The sequence below is a fragment of the Buteo buteo genome, chromosome Z, assembly GCF_964188355.1.
Source record: "Buteo buteo chromosome Z, bButBut1.hap1.1, whole genome shotgun sequence".
Classification (NCBI taxonomy): domain Eukaryota; kingdom Metazoa; phylum Chordata; class Aves; order Accipitriformes; family Accipitridae; genus Buteo; species Buteo buteo.
The window spans coordinates 80,488,344-80,511,566 of record NC_134204.1 but is presented as its reverse complement, the minus strand read 5'-3'; the positions used below and the strand labels follow the sequence as shown (position 1 = coordinate 80,511,566).

The 23,223-nt window shown below is 43.4% G+C and overlaps 1 protein-coding gene and 1 long non-coding RNA gene across 3 annotated transcripts in view; one reads left to right on the top strand and one right to left on the bottom strand.

Annotated features, from left to right (window-relative positions):
• The window catches only part of RASGRF2 (Ras protein specific guanine nucleotide releasing factor 2), a 133,124-nt gene extending 113,456 nt beyond the window's left edge, over window positions 1–19,668 (bottom strand). For both annotated transcript variants that reach the window (XM_075020263.1, XM_075020264.1), the window contains exon 1: window positions 19,272–19,668. In XM_075020263.1, coding sequence (XP_074876364.1) covers window positions 19,272–19,556 — 285 coding nt within the window. In that variant the 5' untranslated portion in view covers window positions 19,557–19,668. The remainder of the gene's footprint in view (window positions 1–19,271) is intronic.
• Window positions 19,669–20,151: 483 nt separating this feature from the next.
• Window positions 20,152–22,877, top strand: LOC142026946 (uncharacterized). Its single transcript, XR_012648954.1, has 3 exons — window positions 20,152–20,317; window positions 21,203–21,360; window positions 22,474–22,877. It is a non-coding gene; the product is annotated as an uncharacterized LOC142026946 (long non-coding RNA).
• The last annotated feature ends 346 nt before the right edge of the window (window positions 22,878–23,223 follow it).

Genomic DNA, 23,223 nt, shown 5'->3' with positions numbered 1-23,223 from the left:
CATGGGAGCAAAACAGAAAATGGCCCCTGCCATAATGTATATAAATGGCCAACCTACATTTTCAGTGCTAGGTACATTCTGGCTTGATGCCAGCAAGCCGAGTGGTGCAGTTGATTTTCTAGAGGGAAGGGATGCCATCCAGAGGGACCCTGACAGGCTGGAGGAGCTTCATGAAGTTCAACAAGGCCAAGTGCAAGGTCCTACACATGGGCTGGGGCAACCCCCAATATCAACACAGGCTGGGGGATGAATGGATGGAGAGCAGCCCTACGGAGAAGGACTTGGGGGTACTGGTGGATGAAAACCTGGACATAAGCTGGCAATGTGTGCTTGCCATGCAGAAAGCCAACCGCATCCTGGACTGCATCAAAAGAAGCGTGGCCAGCACGTCAAGGGATGGGATTCTGCCCTTGTACCCCGCTCTGGTGAGACCCCACCTGCAGTACCACATCCAGCTCTGGAGTCCCCAACATAAGAAGAACATGGACCTGTTGGAGCGGGTCACAAAAATGATCAGTGATGGAACACCGCTCTTATGAGGAAAGGCTGAGAGAGCTAGGGTTGTTCAGCCTCAAGAAGAGAAGTCTCTGGGGAGACCTTATTGTGGCCTTCCAATATATAAAGGGGGCTTAAAAGAAAGATGGAGAAAGACTTTTTACCAAGGCCTGTAGTGACAGGACAAGGAGCAACAACTTTAAACTGAAAGAGGGTAGATTTAGATTGGACATGAGGAAGAAATTTTTTACAATGAGGGTGGTGACACACTGGAACAGGTTGCCCAGAGAGGCTGTGGATACCCATCATTTGAAGTGTTCAAGGTCAGGTTGGACGGGGCTTTGAGCGACCTGACCTAGTGAAAGATGTCCCTGCAAGGAGTTTGGACTAGATGATCTTCAAAGGTCCCTTCCAACCCAAACCGTTCTGTGATTGTATCATTCTCATCTCAGAAAGGACAGGGCAGAGCTTTAAGTTACAGAGAACGGCAATGAAACAAACTGAAAGGTGTAGAATGGTTCCTGTGTATGATTATGGTTATACATGCTGGGATTCTTCAGTCTGGCAGAAAGTGGAGGGGGAAAAGATGAGAGAGCCTACTGTGAGAAACCCATGCAGACAAGTCAGTGGAAAGGCTCTCCAGATCACCTTTCAGGCTGAGAATAGTGGCTAGAGGAGTAGGACACTTGTTATAGGGAGCAGGGAAGAGCATTTTCAGATTATACAAGACTTGTTACAGGATGACTACAGGAGGAAGCAAAAGCAGGGAAAAGTATGAGTAAGCATGGGAAAATAAAGGAATAAGCTGATAAAAGGGGCCAGTCTGGCCAGCACATCTGCTTGTCCATGCCCTGTGCTTGATCACCACAGTGTCTCCTGCTTTCACCTTAAACTCCATTTCTAACTATTTTCCTGGATGAGGGTACTCTGTATCTGTGTGCATGTGTGTATATGGACCTCTAAGGGCCATCAACTGGATGGCAGACCACAGGTCACAGAGGCCCATGCGTCTGTGGTGCCAGCAACCAGATTGAATGCAACTGCTAGTGAATATCAAGTCACACCAGCCAGTGAGCAGGAGAAGCCACCTGGCAGGCAGCTATCAATACAGAAGGAAGTCTGGGCTGGATAGGTGAGTCTTTGTGAGACAACTGGAGGAGTTCAGGTACTGAAGGGGCCAGAAGGTCCAGGCCAACTACTGGTGGGGCCATAAAGTCTGGGGGTCTGTGGAGAGACCCGTTCCGGTGTTGTCTGTGTTTCTGTGCATGAGCTGACTGGAGGGAAGGGGATCCAAGAGCCAGCTGCTGGATGAACTGTGTCTAGGCCATTTTCTGGAGGGAACCATATTGTAAAGATGCATAATTTCCCACTAACAGACCTTCATCTTGATCAGCCAGAGCGGGAAACAGGATGAGGCCATCGGTGCTGTCTGTGTTCGCACCAGTGTTGAGCGTTTCTGGTTGTGCTGATCTGTGTGTACTGAACACCCAAGTTTCATGCATGTGCTGCTGCATGAGGCTGCATACCTCGATGCTGGTCAGACATGTCAGCATGAAGCTGCAGGAGATTGATCAGCTCTGAACACTACAACGTTAAGGTCTTGATTAAAAATCAAAAGGTATTTCGTTATGATAACATGTAGCGAGGCCTCAAACTACTTGCAACAGCCATGGAGACTTTAGAAGTAAGTATGCAGGGGTTCAAAAAGGCATTTGGCAAAGTCTGAGAAGAAAAATGGCTATTAACTGCAAAGGCATGAACTTCAGCTCAGGGTATCAGGACTGCAAGACGCTAGAGCCTAAGCCAGCATTTGCGGAAAGCATCACGGACGCTCTGTTACGATACACTTACCCAGCCATCAGCTGCTGACATAGGAGAGAGTGAAGATTGGGCTCAGTGAACTCTTGATCTATGGTGGTCAAGCTTATGCTGACATAATCAATACTCAACTCTTGCTACTGTTACAAGAATGAAGGTAGCATTCTGTAAAATGAATTATGTCCCAACTGTGCATGGCATGTAATTAAGTCTGATTTATAGCAAAGGGCTGATAGCTTTAAGCGTGTGCCATCTCTTCAGAAGTTGTCTAGTGCTTTCAGGTCCTAAACATTTTTAAAAAGGTACTCTATGCACCATAATGATAAATCTCCTTGTCCACATAGCTAAATCAAACACACAGTGTTTTGCTTTGAGCCATGTAAACACAACCAAGTTGTATAGCTTAGTTGGTATTTTTGACCTCACTCACGTTTCAGGCTAGGAAGTCAGGATGTAAACATTATCTGGTAACAACAAATTGCACTACATGACGTCGCTACAGAAACATGGCAACCCCTTTTGTTTCTCACAATAAAAAGTACTCTAAAATGAAAGGTCTCTAGCCATATGCAACCCTCAGCATTTAAAGGGTCTCAAATAAATAGTAGGTCAGCACCTTAATGGCCCAGATATCAACACTGTCTCAAAGAAACAGTGAACATTCACACCGAACTAAGAGAAAGCAGCAGCGTTTCTCCATATCAAGACAAGGATACATCAGTAGAATACAGGAAATCAGAAGGGAGACCTCAAAGATTTATTATTTATTGTGAAATGTTTAGCTAGGTAAGAGTGCCATAATTGTCAGTTATCTAATGTTCTGCAACCATCAGAACATCTCAGGCAAGCCACCAGACATCAGTTTCCAGATCTGAGTGTAGGTGTGTGACTAGGAAACCAAATTTAATGCAAGTTTTCAAGATTTCCTTTTTTTTTTTTTGTAATACATTAGATGATTGTATATACTTAAAGCAATCATATTCTTGCTGGCTGTCAACTGATCCTGGAAAACCTAGTTTGCTTGCTAGTAATGTGGCTAACCATAAAGGACATGTGCAAGCATTATTTTTAAAACATGACCTGTGTTACAGATAGAAAAGTTACATATTAATTTAAAAAACACTATGCAACTTTGAATGTGTGATGAGTGCCAAGTACAACAAGTAGAATTATTACTACCACATTTGCAAGTCCCTGATGATAGGAGTTACGTAGGCAAAACTTATAAAATACATTTAATGAAGTACGTTTAATGGAGTACATTTCAGGATTGCAAGGAGGAGCTTTTCTAGATGATGAGAGAGGGTTTACTTTGGCAATAAAACAGGAATTTTCCAAAACTTTGGGGTTTACTGCCATGCTCTAACTATTAATATATTTAATATTTAATAACACTAAATTTATTAAATTTTATGTAATATTTAATAATATGCAAAATAAGATGTTTTTAAAACACTTGAATTCACCCACAGACCCCAGTATGTTCCAGCTCCAGAAACAACTTAAAGCGAGTATCAGAAAATGTTTCCAAAAATTAAGCTGATGTTGCTTAATGAATACATAAGAACAATTAATTCGGTGTAAGTTTTTAAAACAAGTATTCCAAGTGCTAAGTTTAAGGACATCCTCAGAGCAGTTTTCAGTAACAACATCAACAACAAAAAAAGTGCATCTCTGCATGGTTCTAAGTCCATATTGCATATTTTGTTTTACTGATCACAAGGACTTTTGCTGTCTACTCTGTGTTTATTACGCTAACAGGTGCCAACACTTCCATTTAATCCAATCTGGAATGTCTGCTGTATCTTACTGTGCCTTCCTGTGTCTATGTATGGTAAGCTAAGCATGCCTAGTTCTAAGACGCCTACAGTTATACAGCTTTGGCTCCTCCATGTACAAGCGGTATCTTCTAATTTAGCTTCTCTGAGTATTTAACAGAGGGCACTGAAATTGAGTAAGGCTTTCCGTATACCCAAATGGCTGCTACAGGCTCAAATGCATCAAACCTGCTAAATAAATCTGCTATTACTATCTAACAGGAAGTGGTTACTTGCTTTGGATATTTTTTATGACATACATGCAAACAACGCTGTCCCCACACCCACCCAGCCCAGGAACAGGAATGAACTCACAGGTTGCCCACCAGAACAATAACATCAAAGGAGCACAGGGGGAGGAAGGCTCTGACCAGCACATGAATCCATTCATCACAGAACAGTTTACAATACCGCATATTTTCTCAGTTACTTGGAGGAGATATCTTTAGGAACAGCTAATGTCATCTGCATAATAAAAACCCGCAGTTACTCTTGCCTGTCAAAGAGGACTTTATCAAGGCAGTGGGAGATCACAGATTCCCAGTACAGCTACCTGACAGAGGAAAAGGGGCAGACAAGGAAAAAGAGGAATTCAGACTTTTTAGTGGCAGTCTTGATTTCCTAGTAGAAAGGGTTTTTATAGGCTACTGACAGCTATAGCCATAAAAATTTGTTCTATGAGACAGTTTTTGTTCAACATAAACACTCTAGACAGATATGCCCACCCTCAGTAACAAAATGGGTTTTAAGTATCTCACTGAACTAGTTGCTTCCTTTTAAGTCCTTAATTTTAAAAAAACACCCAAGAAACAATGTTATGTCATTCTCTGTTGTGCCACATTATAATCCCAAAGTCAGAAACAAGAGAGGGCGCCAAAAATTCTAGGCTGAAACTTTCCATATTTTTACCTTAGTAGCCTCATGTTTTTCTCAAACAGTTCATGGAAAACTGCTGGTGTTTTAAGCATATTTGACATACTCCAGTATCCCAAATAACAACTAAAAATTAACATACACTACTAACATTCTCACTACATGAGTAACCCGTAATAAAAGCTGCAGGTTATATATACAATACATGTAGAACTGGATACTCTTAGTGATATAAGTATTACTCAGTGGTAATTAAATAATTTGCTGTAGCTACATTCAGGGGTTTTTAAAAGGGTAAGGGGGGCAGCCTGATTCTGATAAGCATTTTTAATCAAATTAGTCAATTACTTTTGTATACACTTCTTTGGAAGCTCCTAAAACTCTCTTCCAAATAGGTTTTCCATTAATTGTCTACATTTCCCATAGCACTCCACCCCATTCATATCCTTCCTGACCTGGGTTACCTAAAAATAACCTTGAATCAAGAAAGAACATCAGGAAATATAAATGGAAATGGCAGCTGATCAATCCCTAATAAAAGGTACATGGTATTAAAGCAGATCAGGCACCTGGTCCCACTTGATATATTTAGAAGAGCCTAAACTCTGAAGTCACTTAGTTTAAATAAGCCACTCCAGTGAAATTATATCAGATATACACACAGTAAAGGAGAGATGCTTATTTCTATGCTTTTGATGTAAGAATCACCATTCATGCATTTTTATAGAAGTGGAGTAGGAATAAACCCTTACAATGCTTAGCTTTGCTTGGGGGTGTTCCAGTTTTATACATCATGCAGCTTCACTACTGCATAGGTATTTCCCAAATATATCCGGGGGGGGGGGGGGGGGTGTGTGTGAAGATTAAAAAAAAAAAAAGGCGCCACCTGAATAAACAGTACAGACAAGTAAAGGATAAGGGGAAACTTGGGAAGAAGAAGGGTAACAAAGTGATACACACTAGAGCCAACACTACCCCTTCCTACAGTTTCTTGAATATACTAAAGCTTATCAACCACTTTCCTCTCTTTCCTTCTGTCTCTAAATAAACACAGCCTGAAGAAGCTCCAAAGTCCCAGGGTAGCAAAACTAAGTATTTTGTAAATATTATTACTGCTCAGCACAATGGGAAAACAAAAGCAGAAAAATGCTGAGCTATGGATATATTCCAAGTACCTCAAGAGAAGGAAAAAAGGCTTCAGCTTTAGTTAGCAACAGTTATATCACATTCTGCTTATTAGCACAAAAAGTTTAAAGTTAAGTTTATTCTAGTTGCACAATTTTTTCCTGCTACAATTTAAATGTTTGCCAAACCAGAATGACTACTTCAAATTTAAATCAGATGGGAAATTATTAAAAAGAAAACAACATCTCTCACTCCCCCTGAAAACAGAAAAGAACTGAAGTAGAAAATACATGCTACATACATGCTGCAGTAATGTATGCAAATAGAAAAAAAAGCACATCACAAGCACAAAAAGCCAGAAAGAGTTTTAATCTTTTTACTTTTCAGAACTCTCAGAAATTCTGAATTCAGATTTTTATTATGGTTCTCAGTAACACATCACGTAAGATGCCGAGCCAATAGTAAATTTCTTCCAGAGAAAGGAAAGTAAGACTGATCACTGTACAGCAACTTAAAACAATGTCCTGGCATATCTATTTCTTTTCACATGTGATTTTACTTCCTGACAACAAGCAGAGAGGAAAATGTAAGAAAGTGAAGTGGGAAGCCTTGCAGTTTTCCCTTACAGAAAAAATTCCTACTATTTGGGCCAACAGTTCTGTCTTAGAACTAAATGTCCTGGGTGAAGGTTCGACATCATCTTTATCTTGTCCTCTGGGCCTGGTCATTCAGCCAGTTTTCAGTCCACATCACTGTCCACATATCTAACCCGTATTTTGTCAGCTGTCTACGATGATGACGTTATGGGAGAGAGCATCAAAGACTTTATTAAAAAGACTTGGTTGCTTACACTTCTCCACCCACCTTGAAAACAACAGTAGAAAGTGAGGATCTCTCAACAGACAAAGAAATAAGATGTTGTTGCCCTGGAAGCTACTGAAGCAGTTGCACAAAAGTAGGACACAATGCATTTGAGAAGACATGAGAAAGGACACAAATGATGAAATAATTCTTAAACAAGTACTTAGTTTTGTTCACGTGTTCCCTCTTGCTGGCACATTGAGTCATTTTCTAGTATGATCTGAATGACAGGAGCACAGACACTAAGCAAATTCATACAGGGTTCCCAGCACTGCACACATGAGGCAGCTCAGAATCACTGCATTAATATTTGTGGGGCAGAAACCAGACCAGGAAGACAAAACAACAGTAGTTTGAAATTTACACAAGGCAAAGCAAACACTGAAGGGAACGGCTCAGAGGACATGAGAAAGATGAAGCAAACATGTGTACAACCTATAATATGAGCCTAGCAATGAATTTCAGTGATTACGGAAATCGTAAGTCATGACAGAGAAGAAACACTCTTCTAGCATAAGCAGTATTAAGAGGATCTGCTATAATTACAAATAACTTCTTAAAAAAAAAAAAAAGATAAATTTCCAATTTCAGCTAAGTGCATCAAAACCAAACTCCCTGAAACAGTCAAGTTGTACAACCGAGGTCAACGGGACTAGCAAGAGCATTTTGCCCGGAAGGATAAATCTGCAAGGTGTACCCAACAGATCCCAGTGGCAGAGGGAAATAAAGTCATGAATTACAAGAGCAATACCCCAGTTGTAGGTTTCAGGATTAGGCACTTCTCAGGTCTTACCACGTGCTTTTCCTGTGTGCAGAAACATCCACATGATACCTTATGACTAACTCGGTAACCACTTCTGCATTCACCCATTAAGCCGCAGATGAACACCCTAAAATACTGCAAGGATAAACAAATATCCCCATGCAGATGGTGCTACCCATATGCTCACATATGGGAAGCACTATTAGGTCTGTTTTACTACTGCAGAAGTAAGGCAGTCAAGAAACTGATTCACCAAGAGTCCACAGGGAGTGAGGGCCTCAGCAAGCAAATGCACCCAGGACATAACCCAAATAACCATCCTTCTACTCCATGACCCAGCCTATGAACACACATAAGACAAACGCACATTCAGATGTCTTCAAAAAAGTAAAAATAAAATAAAAAATCAAAGAGGTATCTGCAGAAAGTCAATGATCTTTAAGAAAGCCTATTTAAAATCAGAGCTGCGAAGATACCTCCTTTTTTTCTTCCCCTCCCTCCCCCTCCTTCTATGAAAGGTAAATCTATATATTTATTTATTTCACGTGGAACCACTTGGCATTACTCTAAATTGCCAAGTACATCTGAGTGGCTGCCTTTACTTTGTTCACTTCACTGGCATGTAGCCAAGTTATCTGCTGCTAAGCTACAAGAATGCAGTGCAGCAATCAGGGAAGAGTATCTCTCCTTAAAGCACTGTAATATTAGTGTATGTGGTGCAGACATGACTTCTCTGTAGGTCTGCAGCAATTTTTGTACTGCTGATGACGGCACTCTCTCAGGTCGCTGCACATTTCGGACCATATAATACTGGACACCAGCTAGCTAGACTTTCCCTCAGGCTGCCAAGTAATGCACTTATGAAACTTCCATCTGCAGTAGGCAGCAAAAATATGAGAAAAACCTTAGTCCAGGCCCTGCAAGCTTACACCTGTTACAATAACAAATCTGCACCAAAATGAACCGTCTCTACCTGGTTGTTTCCATAGCATAAATCATGTGGGTCAAAAAGCTTCATTTTTTTACATGCATGTGTTCCTCAATTTCATGTTGGTTTTTATTTTCTGGTTTTGATGGGGTTTTTTTGGTTTGGGGTGGTTTTTTTTTGGTTTTTGGCATTAGATTACAAAGCCAGGTACACAGGGCTTAGGAGAAGCACCATGTTTGAGGCTGCCTTATGCATTGTTAATTTAGTCCCATATGTGCAAGCATAATGATTGCAGTCCTTTATTACACAATTCTTCTTTCAGGACATCCTACTTCAGCTACCACATATAAGTGAGACATGATTTCATATTTTGCTTTATTTTGATTCTTGAATGCATGTCTCCCTGCTTTATCTATTTCACACTAATCAGCAGAGTTCAGAAACTTCTTACCTGATGTCCTATGACACTTCTCATGATGTCATTCAGATGCTTCATTAGAAATAATGCAATTATTTTCAAAACAGCCAGTGAGGTAAGAAGGAATTACTGCATATATGGCCCACACAAAACCCAGCCATTTCAGGTGCAACTCAGTTTGGATGCCTGATCTGAAACACCACTGGCCTTTGGTATTTAAATGACATTTTTATTTGTTTTAACCACTACTTCCACAGAGATCAGCTCTACCTCTGCATGCCTAGCTCTTGTGCCAAGCCAGGTCCCCCAAATGAGGAATGATTAATTACTGTGAAACAGCTCATGGATGTGATGTGTGCAATTTTTCACAGAGATCCTAGGCAAAAGACAGAACCCGGTCCCACCACACAGGTGGTATTCTGATTTTACCATGAAGTCATCCTTCTCCTCCTGCAGCTTCATGCCTCACGTACTACAAATGCGCAGAGAAGAAGGGGGAGAAAACAGACAAGCCCTATAGAAAATGAACACCTTCAGGATATTAATCCTAATTCTTCTTTTGAATACTTTAGGAGAAAGGAGTCCCAAGAAAGAAACAGATCTCCTTAAACTGCAGAGCACAGCACAGCACAGACAGAAGGGTGACTGCTGGGCTCCTCAAGAAGCCTTGGCTCTGTCCTTCTCCGACTGCTGGGCGCTCGTTCCTGCATCCCTACAGCCTGTTCATATACTCTGTGCACACGACTCCTTGGACTTGACAGAAAAAAGCAAAAGAGACTGAAAACACACACAAACATGCACTAATACGTGTAAGGAGCAGCTGCAGGACCAGAGGCTCTGCTCCAGCCCCTGGACCTCACACTGAGCTGACGCTGCGACAGCTGTAGCTGTCCAGCACCCTGCTGTGGGATAACCACCGGAGGGAGAAGGCACGCACTGCCCCAGCGGGCCTTACACTTCGCATCTGCTGCCACCAAAACACTGAGATGCCTGGGTTGTGGAAGTCTGGAAGATTCCAGACTCTGGAAGCACCAATGCATCTGGATCTTCTCTCTGACACTGTCCTCAGCTCACCTGGTATTCCCTTCAGTCATCATACACTTCTTGGGGAAAGCAAGCTACAACCAGAAGACCTCACAGTCACAAAACCAACAAATATACCCCGCAAATTATACATACAAGGCTGAGTGCCATCCAGGAGCCCTCTTTTGCATGGTCAAGCCCTAGGAATAGGTAAAAATACTTCAGATGTCAAATGCAATAGCAGTATTATCCTCAGTGCCATTTAGTACTGTTCTTCCCTTCACCTGTACACACAAATATCTGCATGACTACACTGCACAGGTGTCAATGTTGGATCCCTTCACTCTTCTGTCAGTTTTTCCTCCATCTTTCTCTTAAGGAGGCTTTGCAGGTGGCCCATAAATTTTAAGTTCTCCGCAACAGATTTATTAGGAGGAAGTGTTTTTAATATTTCTCTAAAATTGTTCTGTGAGTGCCAAATGGAAGAGAATATGACTACTGCAAAAGAAGGTTGCAATTTTCTTGTCATGCCTGAGCACCCATGAATGCATGGGGTTAAAAATAAATTCCGGATTTCACTCTGGAGGACATCAGAGAGACTCTGTCACAGTCGTTGAACACGATCTCCACAATTCCAGAGAATAGAAAATCGTTGGCATTTGCTGAAACAGGAGAAACAACTTCTGTAAGGGAGAGGAAGTGAACAGAAAGGAGAAAGACAAAGAACCAGCAGTCACCTGCAATCATCCTAAACTTCTGTACGTGAGGATCCAGCATATACCTAAAATATCAAACAGAAAACAGCAATAACATGGTATGTTTTAGGATCCAGCACAGGAAATTTCAGAACTTTGTCTACAGCAACAAACACTCAAATCTCGCAGCTGACTAGGTGAAAAACCAATAGATGTTCCCTGTGAGAGCAGCAGAACACCTTATCTGAGGTGCCTGGGACGCAGGTGTCCACACGTGAGCCAGGCGACTCAGTTCACGTGACAGTCAACCGAGATTATTCACTACAGTCAGTGGGGTCTGTTCAGTTTAACAAACACAAACACCTAATTTAGGATGGGGTGATTAGTTCTCTAGACTGCACTGATGGTACTGGCTAGGACTTCACTGTCTGCAATGCAATCCAGTTGTTGTGGGGCACCTAAAGCTGCATGAGCAGCAACCTACCCTACATTCCACTACTGCAAGTACATAGACATTTACACAGGGTTTAAAATTTATTCAAGGAATGCTAAATAAAGGCACAGCATTTTAAAAAAAGCAATATAGTGAGCTTGCCGAGTTCAAAAGATTGCAAAGGACACACTGTAGTGCAATGGAAATCTTGCAGTCATCTAGGAACTTGAACCACACTAAGTCAGAACTGCAGAACTACTAAGCAGCAGATAATTTCTGTTACTCAGCCATTATACCGCAGTCAAAAACTCAGCAGGCAAAAAACGGACAAAAGTCACTGTTCCACAATGCCATGAGAAAAAAGGGGAGAATATAATCCCAGATTATTTTCAATAGACACAGCACTTAACTCTTAAAACACCACCCATTTTTTTCAAAAGAAGTAGTGGAACTGATTACATCTGCCACAATAAAATGCTTCCACTGTGAAACAGTGGAAGTAAAACCACTTATGACAATATAGCTCAGTTCAGAATTGGAAATTTATAAACATTTCTTAATAAAACTCAGTTCTGAGCTCATGGAAAATACAACAGAGATATTGAAATGGATGGATTGAACTGGGGAAGCCTCTGCTTCTATATATACTGATTCTGTACCTCAAACAGAAAACCTTATGGGATTGGTAAGTCAAAAAAACATTGGAAGCTAGATTGTAAGCATATGCTCCCAGACATCTAGTGCAGAGGCACAGTGTTAAAAAAAAACCTGTCCCTCAATCAATCTTCAGCATCAGTAATGGCTGGTAGGCAGAAAAAACTGAAAAGAGGTACCGTGTGGAATCTCATTTTCCTTCAAGTATATGAACAGGCGGATGACACCGTCTTTCTGAATTGCTGTGGCTGATCAACAATCAGGCAACAAACAAACATCAACATTGTTTTCAATACAGACAAAATCTACCCACTCCCCTCCCCTGCCAGGAGATCTATGAAAGAGTACCTAAATTTGGCCAGTCTATCACCACTTTAGGAAGCACAAAGTGAGAACGCTTAGAACATTCACGCTGAAAAATGGGTTCGTGTTGCCTCAGACTCCGCAGCAACCGTGGTACAAAAGTTGCTTTGAAGCGGTGGATCTAGAGAGGAGTGCTACCGCTAGCAGCAAAAATCTGTCGCTAAGAATGGCCAAAAGCGGTGCATTAGTATTTTCAGACCTCGCGACCTTCACCAGCTGCCTAAGGTCTATGTTAATGATTTACTGCACTGAAGGTGTGCTTTTTGGTGTGAATCTGCTCCACTGAAGTCACACAGTGGGCCACTACCTAGCGTGTCCCGTTTGCGATGCGGGCAGAGGGTCCTGCAGCAATCAGCTCTCTACGTCGGCATTATGCACTGCCAAGGGGGTCGGATGTCGTTGTTCCTCAAGATGGACAGACACACCAGGAACCGTAACAGGCTGCACCAAAATGTGCCCTGTCCCTTCCCTCTTTCCACAAACTACTCAGTAATGCAGACGTATTACAAGTGGCAAAACAAGATTGGTAATTATAATATATGTGGCCAAACTGAGCAACCGTGACAACTTTTATTGTACATGCAGATCCTTAGGATGGTAAATCGTCAGCAAGTGGATCAAAAAAATGCTGCTGTATTACTAATGATGACATTGTAATACATAATATATGAATATATAAAGACTACTACAATGTTGTACAGGGATAGAAGCAGCTCTGCCTGGATCTTCAATTACACAGTGAGAAATTAAAATGGGTAGGATGCAACCAGAAAACAGGGTACATGCCTTACCAATCTGCTTAGATGATGATGAAGAAGAAAAAAACCCAAATATATTTTAAAAGTTGAATAAAGGCAAATTAAGATAAATGGAGTATAATTATTTGGTAGATTAGGGAGTGACTTGCTATTTTTGTGCTAGGAATTTTTTTGTTTTCTACAAATTTCTTCTTACATTTGAGGAACTAAACAGATCCAAGCCAAGTCGATGCAACTCTGCCAACAAAAGAGACAAAATGAAAAAAGTAGGAGCACTGACTATAAGATGGGTGGAAGAATTAAAGTCGTGTTAAACTGCTTTGTAACTTTATTTTAAATGTAATTTGAGTACTCACATTATCAGTGTGAGCTACACTGCCGTATGTAGGTTCTGGTCACTTTGTGCAGCCTTCGTGTGATGTCTGAGGTTGAGAAGGTGGAACACATTATTCTTACATGGTAAGTGTTTGTGTGACATCTTTGATCTTATGCTTTAGGATGCATTTCTAATTTACTTCTAACCTGCTTCCAGTCTTTCACTCGCTGACATTTCACCTGTTAGCTAAAGGGATTTTCCAGCAACTCCACAAATAAGCCTTTGCCAAATGTCATTTGCCTTGGGATCTAATTATTTTTCCAATAACTTAATTAAGGAGTATGCACTTCTGTTAAAGCATACTGCAATATTTCAGGATCTTACGATATCTCGCAGAGAAATGTTAAGAACTTCACCCTGTGGTTTCTCTTCAATAATACTTTGCCTCACCAAAATCTGGTCTTATTACCATCAGTCCCAATGTTCTTTTAATTACTCCTTAGTCTAAGATATTCAGGTGGTGTCATTTGTTGCCTTTTGCCCTGAAGTGTGACAGACACTCAAGAACAGAAAACAACAGATCAGTCTCCAGTTCCTGACCAAGTCACTTGACATGGATTAAGGTAGCCAAAGGTTTAATATTAAACTACTCAATGGCATCGATATTCTCCAAGTTACACCTGTGTGGATTTAACTGACCTTTCGAGAGGAAGGCATGTCAAAAATAAACTACATCTACATGTAACTCACTGTAACTCACTTCTCAGCTGGGTACATTCCCCACGTTCGCATAGTTACAAATAGCCCATTTTGGAACTTTACAGCAGAAACATACATTTGCAAGAGCTAGAATGAAATGCTTAAATTTTGGCAAAATAGCAATATATATGGCCATGAGATTTTCTGTTCTTCTCTTTATCCCCAAAATATGCTCATTACTAAGCAAACAGGTAAACACAAAACATTTATCAAATAGCAAAGTTCAGTCCCTGGAGAGTTCACAAGGGCTATGCTTTTCTATTTATTTACTGCTTGTTGCCTTAGGCCAGAAAGCACACTGTAAATTCACTTTACAGTTCTGCATGAAGAGCCAGAGGCAACCACTTCGATGCAGCTTGCCTTAAGCGCAATGTCAGTGACTCATTTTTCAGTTACTCCTTAAATGCATATCAAAACAGTTTGAACCAATGTATTTGTTGAATATGCTCACAAACTGTATCATCTCATGACAGTGACTGAACAACGGCAGAGAGACAGGGATTACCTGGGAAAGTAAACAAGAGCTACTTACCCCAAAGTTGTCTTCATGCAAGAACCATTTAGAGACTCTTTCATGAGAAGGTCTTACAAAAACACAAACCCCAACAGCACTAATCTTAAAACCTTCCCACTGGCCACCTTTTTTAACTAATTCTTTCCGTTGAAGTTAGCCCCTCCAAAAAAAAGAAAGTTTGGATGAAAAAAAAAATCCCAGAAATTTTTTTCTTCTCAGATGCTGAGGAGACAAATTCATCTATTATTTTTTAAATGCTGCAGGAAATTTCTAAAACAAGGGCATCTCTGGTGGACCTTTGCACTGGAAGATCCCAGGGAGTTACTTGCCCAGAGGCAAGCAGTAAGATTTATGGACAGTATTACACCTGAAGGTGGCAAGCTATCTTGACAAAAAGGTAACAGCACTCCTCAGCCATCTACTACATAAAACAGACGTAGGATGCTGAACAACACTGGGGTTTTTTTGCTCAATAAAAGTGAAGAGATTAACTTTTAATTCATTATATCTTCAGAAAAAAATGACCTTTAAGCGCTGTTGCTAGGTTTTATATACACTAAATTAGCAGAGAGGTACAGCAAAAGCTGTTGGTGGCATATGCCTGCCTTATCACTTCAAGGAATGTATGTAAAATAGAGAGGTTTCAAACACTGCAAAATCACCATGTCCTTTATAAAATGAATACAGAGCTACAGTAAGCAGAAAAAATTCAAATAATTGGATTCTGTTAATCTGTGGGGACATGGACTTAATACTGCATTTAATTTTGGTAAGTGGGAGGAAGATTATTGCAGGCAAGATACAAAGAATAGTCTCTGCTCAAATCGTATAACATTTACAAGCTTAAATACACTAAGACAGTTATTAATAACTGTATCAGAACATTTCCATGTATCCAATCCACAAGAAACTAAACACATAGGCCTCCTCCCAATGCAGACAATAATAGTAATATTTACATTCCTCTATTCACTTGCTTCCAACAGTCTTAAAAAAAAAATAATCTGTGAACTTGCTGGATAACAAGTGCCAGTCTCCTATGAAACACTGCAGAAAGCATAATTTTTAGGCATTTTACTTTACTTTTGAAAGAGACTAGCCACTCACTGAGACAAAGCCATTCTCTTTCCAGAGTTTTTGAAACAAAAGCTGGAATTCATTCTCATCAGGTCTGCCGCTGTCACAGTGGAGGACTTCTTGGGAGCTGCACTTGTTTACAGCCTACAGTTCCTGGGGGAAGAAGCAGTTTAACTAACACCAGGATTTAAGCTTTTCACCTGTAATATTTTCATGTCCTAATTTGCTGTTTTGAAACTCGGCTTCTTCCACTTGTTGCTCTTTCAATAAATCTGTTGTTTTTCTGAAATGTGAAATCAGAGAGGATAGCAACACCTGTTTGGCATTTACAAAAACTCTTCTAAAATCTGAGGGAGATCAAAACACTTTTCTTTAAAAATAAAAACTACAAATAAAAATAAAAACTACAGAACATTTAATATCTGCAACATACTCGATTTGATCCCATGTTCCCAGAATATCAACCAAGTCATGCGTTATGCAGTTTGTTAATATTCAGAAAGGTACTGTACTTTTAAAAGAATTTATTTTGAAGCAATTATCCTTCTGAAGGAAAAAAATATAATAATTATCTTAATGGAAAAGACCAAAAAAAAGCACATTCTGTCATTGCAAATTTTTTTCAAGCTCTTAATACTTTAATATTACAGCAAATCTTATGAAGGCATTTGGCATCTTCCACAAAGCGGTGGTATGGTTCCTGTAATACTTTAATGTCCCCTCATGATGGACTGCTGAAAGGGCATAAAAGCACCAGTAGTGGTTAAATGTGAAATCATGCAGCTGCTGGGCTTGTTGGGAGATAAGATACCCAAACCTAAACACATCTGTTGACTGAAATACAGTCTCCTGTATAGGGAAGTACAGCTGCCACACTCTCCCCCCCCCCCCGCATTGAACTCTGACAACTTCTCAGCACAGTTCTTACCTGGCGTATGACTTGACAAGCAATCCTTAAACTACTCAAACTAAAATTAAAAGGATCTGCAAACTAAGGAGAACAAGATCTATTTGTTCTGCATACATTTTCCATAATCTTCAGTTACATAACTTAAGGAAAATGCATTGCTTTTTCAAATATCCACTCAAAGGATGCTGATGAAGCTCTCTCATGTGATTAATTCTTCTTCCTCTCTCTCCCTCATTTGTGTAATTCTATAGCACATATCACTCTAATGCCTAAATTACCTAGGTAAACAAAACCCAAACTAAAAGAGATTATTTTTTTCTTCTCTCTCCTTTGAAGAAGAGATATCTGATTCTTCAAAAACAGGCAGAGAGCTTCTCATGCCATTAATACATTTGTGTGGTTAAATCAAAGCAAATTAAATCTAGGCAGTATTTTTACAATGCCAGTAGTTAACATGTACAACACTGAGTTTTTTCATCATCATCTGATTAAAATAACTTTGTCTTCCTCTGTTAACAGACTGAAGATTCGCAGTTTATTACTTCACACCTGTAATAATATGAGCACATTTTCTGAATAAAAAGGGCCGTTTAATTTTCAAATATTTCTCTGTTTTCTTGTGATTGATCAGTTTTAGTTGCTGAGGGAGCTTCCTGTACACCTTAGCAAAGGTTTGTGTCTATATGAATATACAAATGAGGGCGCGCTTTAATGAGTAAACATCTGTAAAAACTACTAACACTCAAAAGCTTTATTCTGCATCAAGCGAAAGGTGAACAGGAAAAAGATATTTTCTGATGGTCTGCCTTTTCGAACTAGTACCCCATGAAAAAAAATGAACTGTTCTTCTGCCTCTTTAACAGCAGTCTGCTGTTGTTAAAACCATGTAAGTAGTTGATGTTTAAAGCAATGAAAAATTCAGTTTCATCCCCTGTAATTATTTTGTCTCTGCACCACTAAATGTAATTACAAACAGCCCAGACATTCATCACCGTAAAAGCACAACTTAAGATTCCCAGCGAACAGATACGGAAAGGCATTGTTTTCACACAGTTCTCTTAGTCAAGCGGTAGTTTAACAACACTACCGATAAACAAGTGTGCTAAGCCAATGTAAAGCAGACAGGGAAATTTCCATGTTTAATTTCTTCTAGGGAATCCTCCAGTATTTCATTTATCAGTGCTTATAAAAACATGACTCAAAGCAACAAGCAAGAATGTGACAGACAAATACGACATAACTACGACCATCCCAACTTCCGAAAGTTCCCGTGCCTAACCACGTACCACCTTAAAGGCTGCTTAAGCAGACAAGGATTTGTTCTAAATGGGCAAAAAAAGCACAAACTTGAGACAAGGTTCTGAGCTCTCCTCGCAAAGTTATCACGCCAGCGCAGCACGCAGATGTGCTGGTCTTCGGGAGCTGACTTAGGTCTGTGTCCTAAAGGCAATGCCTGCAGCCAGCCGCAAAACCACCCTCCTTGCAGTTACCCAAACTTTTCCAAACCAGTTTGACACCTGTTTGGTTTCTCCTATTCAGGGGGAAAGGGACTAGGGCGTGCCAGATGCAGATTCAAACAAATTTCAACCAGGCAGAAAACTAGATCAAGAATTTACATGAGGCAATAGGAGGCGTGTGGTGTGGTTAAGATACCCGATCCCTATCTACGCTGAACAACTACAGTGTCCTTTTCTTCACGGTTATGTAATGCACAGATAGTATTTAACCACTCGCTTGTTCGACACACACACGCGTGTCAAACCGATCAGCTTTCGGGGGCAGCAGGGGGTCGGGGGAGGGGGGGTGGGATTTGGCAGTTCACGCGTTATGAACCGTCACCCCTCCCGGGGACGAACCCCACCAAAGCCGTCAGCGCCCTTGGCCGGGTGAGAGCCACGCAAGACCTGGCTGGAGCTCTGCGCCATCGTGTCTATCGCGACCACCATCGGCCTCACGACACCTGCCCGGCCAAGAACCCGCCGGCTTCTGCCGAGCGGCGCAAGGCGCGGGGCTGCGAACCGGGGCGCACGCTCGCTCTTGCCTCCCAGCCACCGGCCCGGCTCTCGCAGGGGTCCCCCGGGGAGAGCCGAGACCCCCGCTGCCCCCCACGGCATCGCTGAGGGAGGCAGCGGCCCCACCGCTGCCCCGCGGGCCGGCTCAGCCGCCCCTTAGAGTCCTCCTGCGCCGCTGGGGTACGCCGGACCCTCGCACAGCCCCACCCCCCCCCCCGTTTGCCGAGTCTGGTGGGAAACGTGTGGCTGTGCGGCACAAGCGTCGGCATCGAGGTGAATACACGCCCGGTGTGCGAGACGCTGCTCTCCGCGCACCCTACTGAGATAAAGGGGCGCAGGCACGGGGGGAGGAAAAAGAGGGCCGGGGCGGAAGGAAGACGAGACATTAGACGGGACGGGAAAGCCGCGGGCCTTGCCACTTTCCGAGCGGCTGCTGCTGCTCCCTTCGAGCGCTGCGGGAGCGGCGTGGACCTCCCCGCCGGGGGACCGGGGGCGGGCGGCCACCGCCACCCTCCCGGGGGGACGCGAGGGGAGGCGGCCACAGCGCCCCGACGGCCGGGGCGCTGCTCCTGCCCGGCCTCCTCGCCCTCCTCCCTCCCGCCCCGCTGCCGAGGCCGGGGCGGCCGCTCCCCCCCCGCTGCCCGAAGGCGCGGCGGTACCTGCTTGTCCAGCGCAGCATCCTTGGCGCTGCCGGCCGCGGAGCTTTTGGGGGCCGGCACCCTCTCGCAGTTGCAACCCTCCAGCATGTACATGCCGGCGGGCCGGGCGCTCTGCTCGCCTTCGAAGTAGAAGAGCACGTTTTGGTAGAGGGCGAACCACTTCTCGTGCCAGCGGCTGGTCTCCGCCGTCTTCTTGCTCAGGTAGCCCCGCTTGGTGCCCTCCTTGCGGGCCAGCAGCGCCAGGTACAGGGCATGACCCTCGTTATACCGCACGCTCTTCTGCATGGTGGCCGGCAGCTCGCAGCCCCCCCACCCCCCCGGCGGCAGGGCAGCCTCACCGCGCCGGCACCGGTTCTGCCGTGCCGCGGCAGCGCTTCATGGGCGCCGGCACGCACCGACGGGCGGCACCCGCCCCCCAGCTCCGCCCGCCCCGGGGGCGGCTGCCGCTAAGCCCGCCGCGGCATTGCCCACCCCCCCCCGCCCGCCCACCACCACCACCACCACCACCGCCGCCCGCCCTCCCCGCGTCCGTCCGTCCGTCCGTCCGTCCCCGCCTCCCCGACGCCCCGCGGGAGGAGAGCGGGCAGCGGCGAGCTGCCCCCCGCCTTCCACCCACACCCCCCCCCCCCCCGGGCAACTCCGGCGTGACGTGGAGGGATCAGCCGTAATCCGCTTTGGAGAGCGATTTAAAGAGCAAAGTCGCCGCCGCACCGCCCCGGGTCCCTCCCTCCGCCCGGCGGCGGGGCCGCCTCCCGCCCGACGCGGGGGGGGGGGGGAGTGGGGACCCGGAGGGGGACCGGGGGGGGGCACCGCACGGCCCCGGGGATGGGGACGGGGGTGGTCGGATGGGGCACCTGCGGGCAGGCGTGGGCTCGGGACGGGGCGGGAGGCGCTGAGTGTTTGGGGGCTTGCGGTTGGTTTCCCGATAGTTTTCGCCTTTTCGGGTCTTCGGGCGAACACCGTGGAAAGCGGCAGGGCGAGAGTCGGCAACTTCGCGTTCGAGCTGCGTGGCGGAATGAAAGCGAAAAGCGAGCGGCGAGCGCCAGGTGAAAAGAGCCGAAACCCCGCTACTTTTCACCCGGCGTCCCCACGGATGAATGGGCACGGGGGGGGGGGGGGGGCGAGCCTTGCAGGAGGTCTCGCCGCGGGGAGCGGCATCCCCGCACCTTCCCGGGCACCCGCCTTGCGAACACACAAGCCGGCGGGGGCTGCAGAAAAGCCGGGGGGGCTGGAGAAAGCCGGGGGGGGCTGGAGAAAGCCGGGGGGGGCTCGCTTTGCCGCACGCAGGGGCCATCCGCAGGGGCCGCTTAAAGGCTCTGCCGTGGCGGAGGAGAAGCTGCGGCTCCCGTGAGTGCGGGAGGAGCAGTGAGTGGGGACAGCGGAGGGAGGAGGGCGGCTCGTCCCGTCGTGTCCTCCCCCCCGAAAAGCGAGCCTGAGCGCGGTGTGCTGGGAGAGGCGTTAACTCTTCCCGCTGGGCTCAGGCTGGCAGCAGGCACGGTTTTGTTTCTGCAGTCAGGACGGTGGAACGAGGTACGAGCACACCTTTATTGTAAAAAAAAATGAGCTAAGTGGCGAAGGAGCTGGCAGTCAAGGATTGTTCTGCATAAACCACAAGCGACGCGGAAACTGCTACCAAGTAGAGGACCCTGCACCTTTAATTTACCAAATTATTTAAACTTGCTTTTAAGGTTCCCTCACGAAAAGGCATTGAAACTCTTTCATTTGAAAACGTGCTTTGCATATGTAGCTTTCTGTCTCCTTTGCTTTACCGAGTCTTACGGGTAAGAAAGGAAACAGATTCTTTCACTCGCTGTCCGAACAAAAATGTGAAAATTACAACGCTCGGTATGCTGTATAATGCACAGAACGAGTTAGAAAATATTCCCTGTGTGATCTCTGTCAGCAGTTATGATTTTGAGAGTTATTTACAGGAACTGTGGACCCGTGTGGAGTTTTAAGGCGCTCATTCTGTCCGCAGACAACTTTGTATGAGAAGAAACAAACAGATGCACAAATCCTGCTGCAACTGACTAGCTCTCCTTGTGGCTTCTTCACATGGTGAAATTTGAGCTTAAGACATAATGTCCGGGTAAGTCCAGGTTTTGGACAGGGATCGGAGATCATTTGGGTGATTTGCATGTATGAAATAATAACTCATATTCATGCATCTCAATGACTGGGCTCTTACTTGCCTCTTACAATGCATCTTTAATTCAGTTTCACTCAGCTAGTGGTACCCAAGCCAGGATTAATTCGGTGTGCGAAATTTCATAGGATATCGTATCTCTTGATCTAAGTAAATGGCAAGGCAGTAAAACTAGAGGGAAAGAAGCAGACTGCAACTCAAAAGAGTTTTCAGATACTTGACACTAAGTGAACAGTTAGTGCTTTCCAAAACAAGCACATCGTATATCACAGCCAAATGTTATAGTAAGAACCCATCTTTGCCAAGATAAGGTTGCAAGTTTTTGTCCCAACTTACGTAATTTGTACATTAGTAAAGCTTTTGCATGAATTGGAAATGATTACGCACCATCTAGCCTACCACAACACCTGAGACATACAGTAAAAATAAATGACAGGAGTTAAATTTTAACTACAAAATAAGGAAAGAGAGGGTTTCCTTTACTACATCATTTTCTCCTAGACACGCAGGCATTTTTCCTGAGCTGAAAATGTTGAATATGTCGTTGCACAGCAATCCATAGGAATTAGGAGGCATCTAATGTTCCTGTTTGCTACAGTGAATGCTGTGTTCCTAACCATCAGCTTGTCATGAATTCCTGTGCTTTGTTGTTCAAAATACAATTTAGTTCTCTCAATATTTTCTTTATTACCTCATCATTCTTATAAAAGCACAACCTAGTTTTTATTGCTTTAAATATCTACTGCATATCTATGTATCCAAGTACTACTACCTAATAGATCTAAACACATGTAAGTAAGTATGATTTTTTTCTTAAATTTCTTCATTACCAACAATAAAGCAGAGGTTGTTTCTGGTTTTCAGCAAAGAAATTCTAGGCCAAATTCATATGTATGGACATGATCGAGTTTTACGTGCAAACAGATGTAAAGGAATCTGTTGATGTAATTTGTTCCATAGGGCTCTGAAGAAAAGAACATACAGATAAGTACACTGATTTACTTTATTTTATATCCTCCTTAACTAACCCTTCCTTTCTGTGTATTTTCATTCCAGGGGATTCATTTATAAAACCACATTCCCGAGTGTTGTGTCATTATAGGCCCCAAGGAACTTTCTGTAAAGCTGTGGTGGAAAGTTGTGGTCACATATCAGCTGAGATACTTTAACACATTTAGCCTACATTTACCTTGAAATTTCCATTGGGAACTAATTCACTGCATGTTGTTCAAAGCTGTCATAAATAGCGAAATACATAGCACCGTATGACAGTGCAATTGTTGATTCTGATGCCCAGAAGTGACCATGAGAGCTTGTGGGGCAAGCCAGTGAGTTGTCAGTCTTCTGAGTGACGGGTGACAGGAAAATCTATTTCAGAAAGTATGTAACATTTAGGCCTCTATTCTGAAAAACACCTTGGAAAAAATACTATTAATATAATGGTAATAAAAATTGATTAAAGCAATGGAAAAAAGTTGTTACGTTATCATTTTTATGTCTGGGTTTGTATGTATTTGCTCTATGCTGTTAGACATTTGGAATGCTGATTTGTCACTAAATTGCAATAGTAAATCATTATTTACCTTTTCCTGTCAAGGTAATATATATTCATATTACACAATAATTTTGTAAAGCTTTTGAACAGCTGCTACAATATCTTATGGGGAAGAAACTAGGTTTTACTAAGAATATACCTATATATCTCCTCTTATATATTGTCTGAAAAGTAGAACTGAACAAATACCTTCTTTGTAATTTTACCTACACAGTTTTGCGGACATGATGGTTTACTCTTCAGGGCACAGA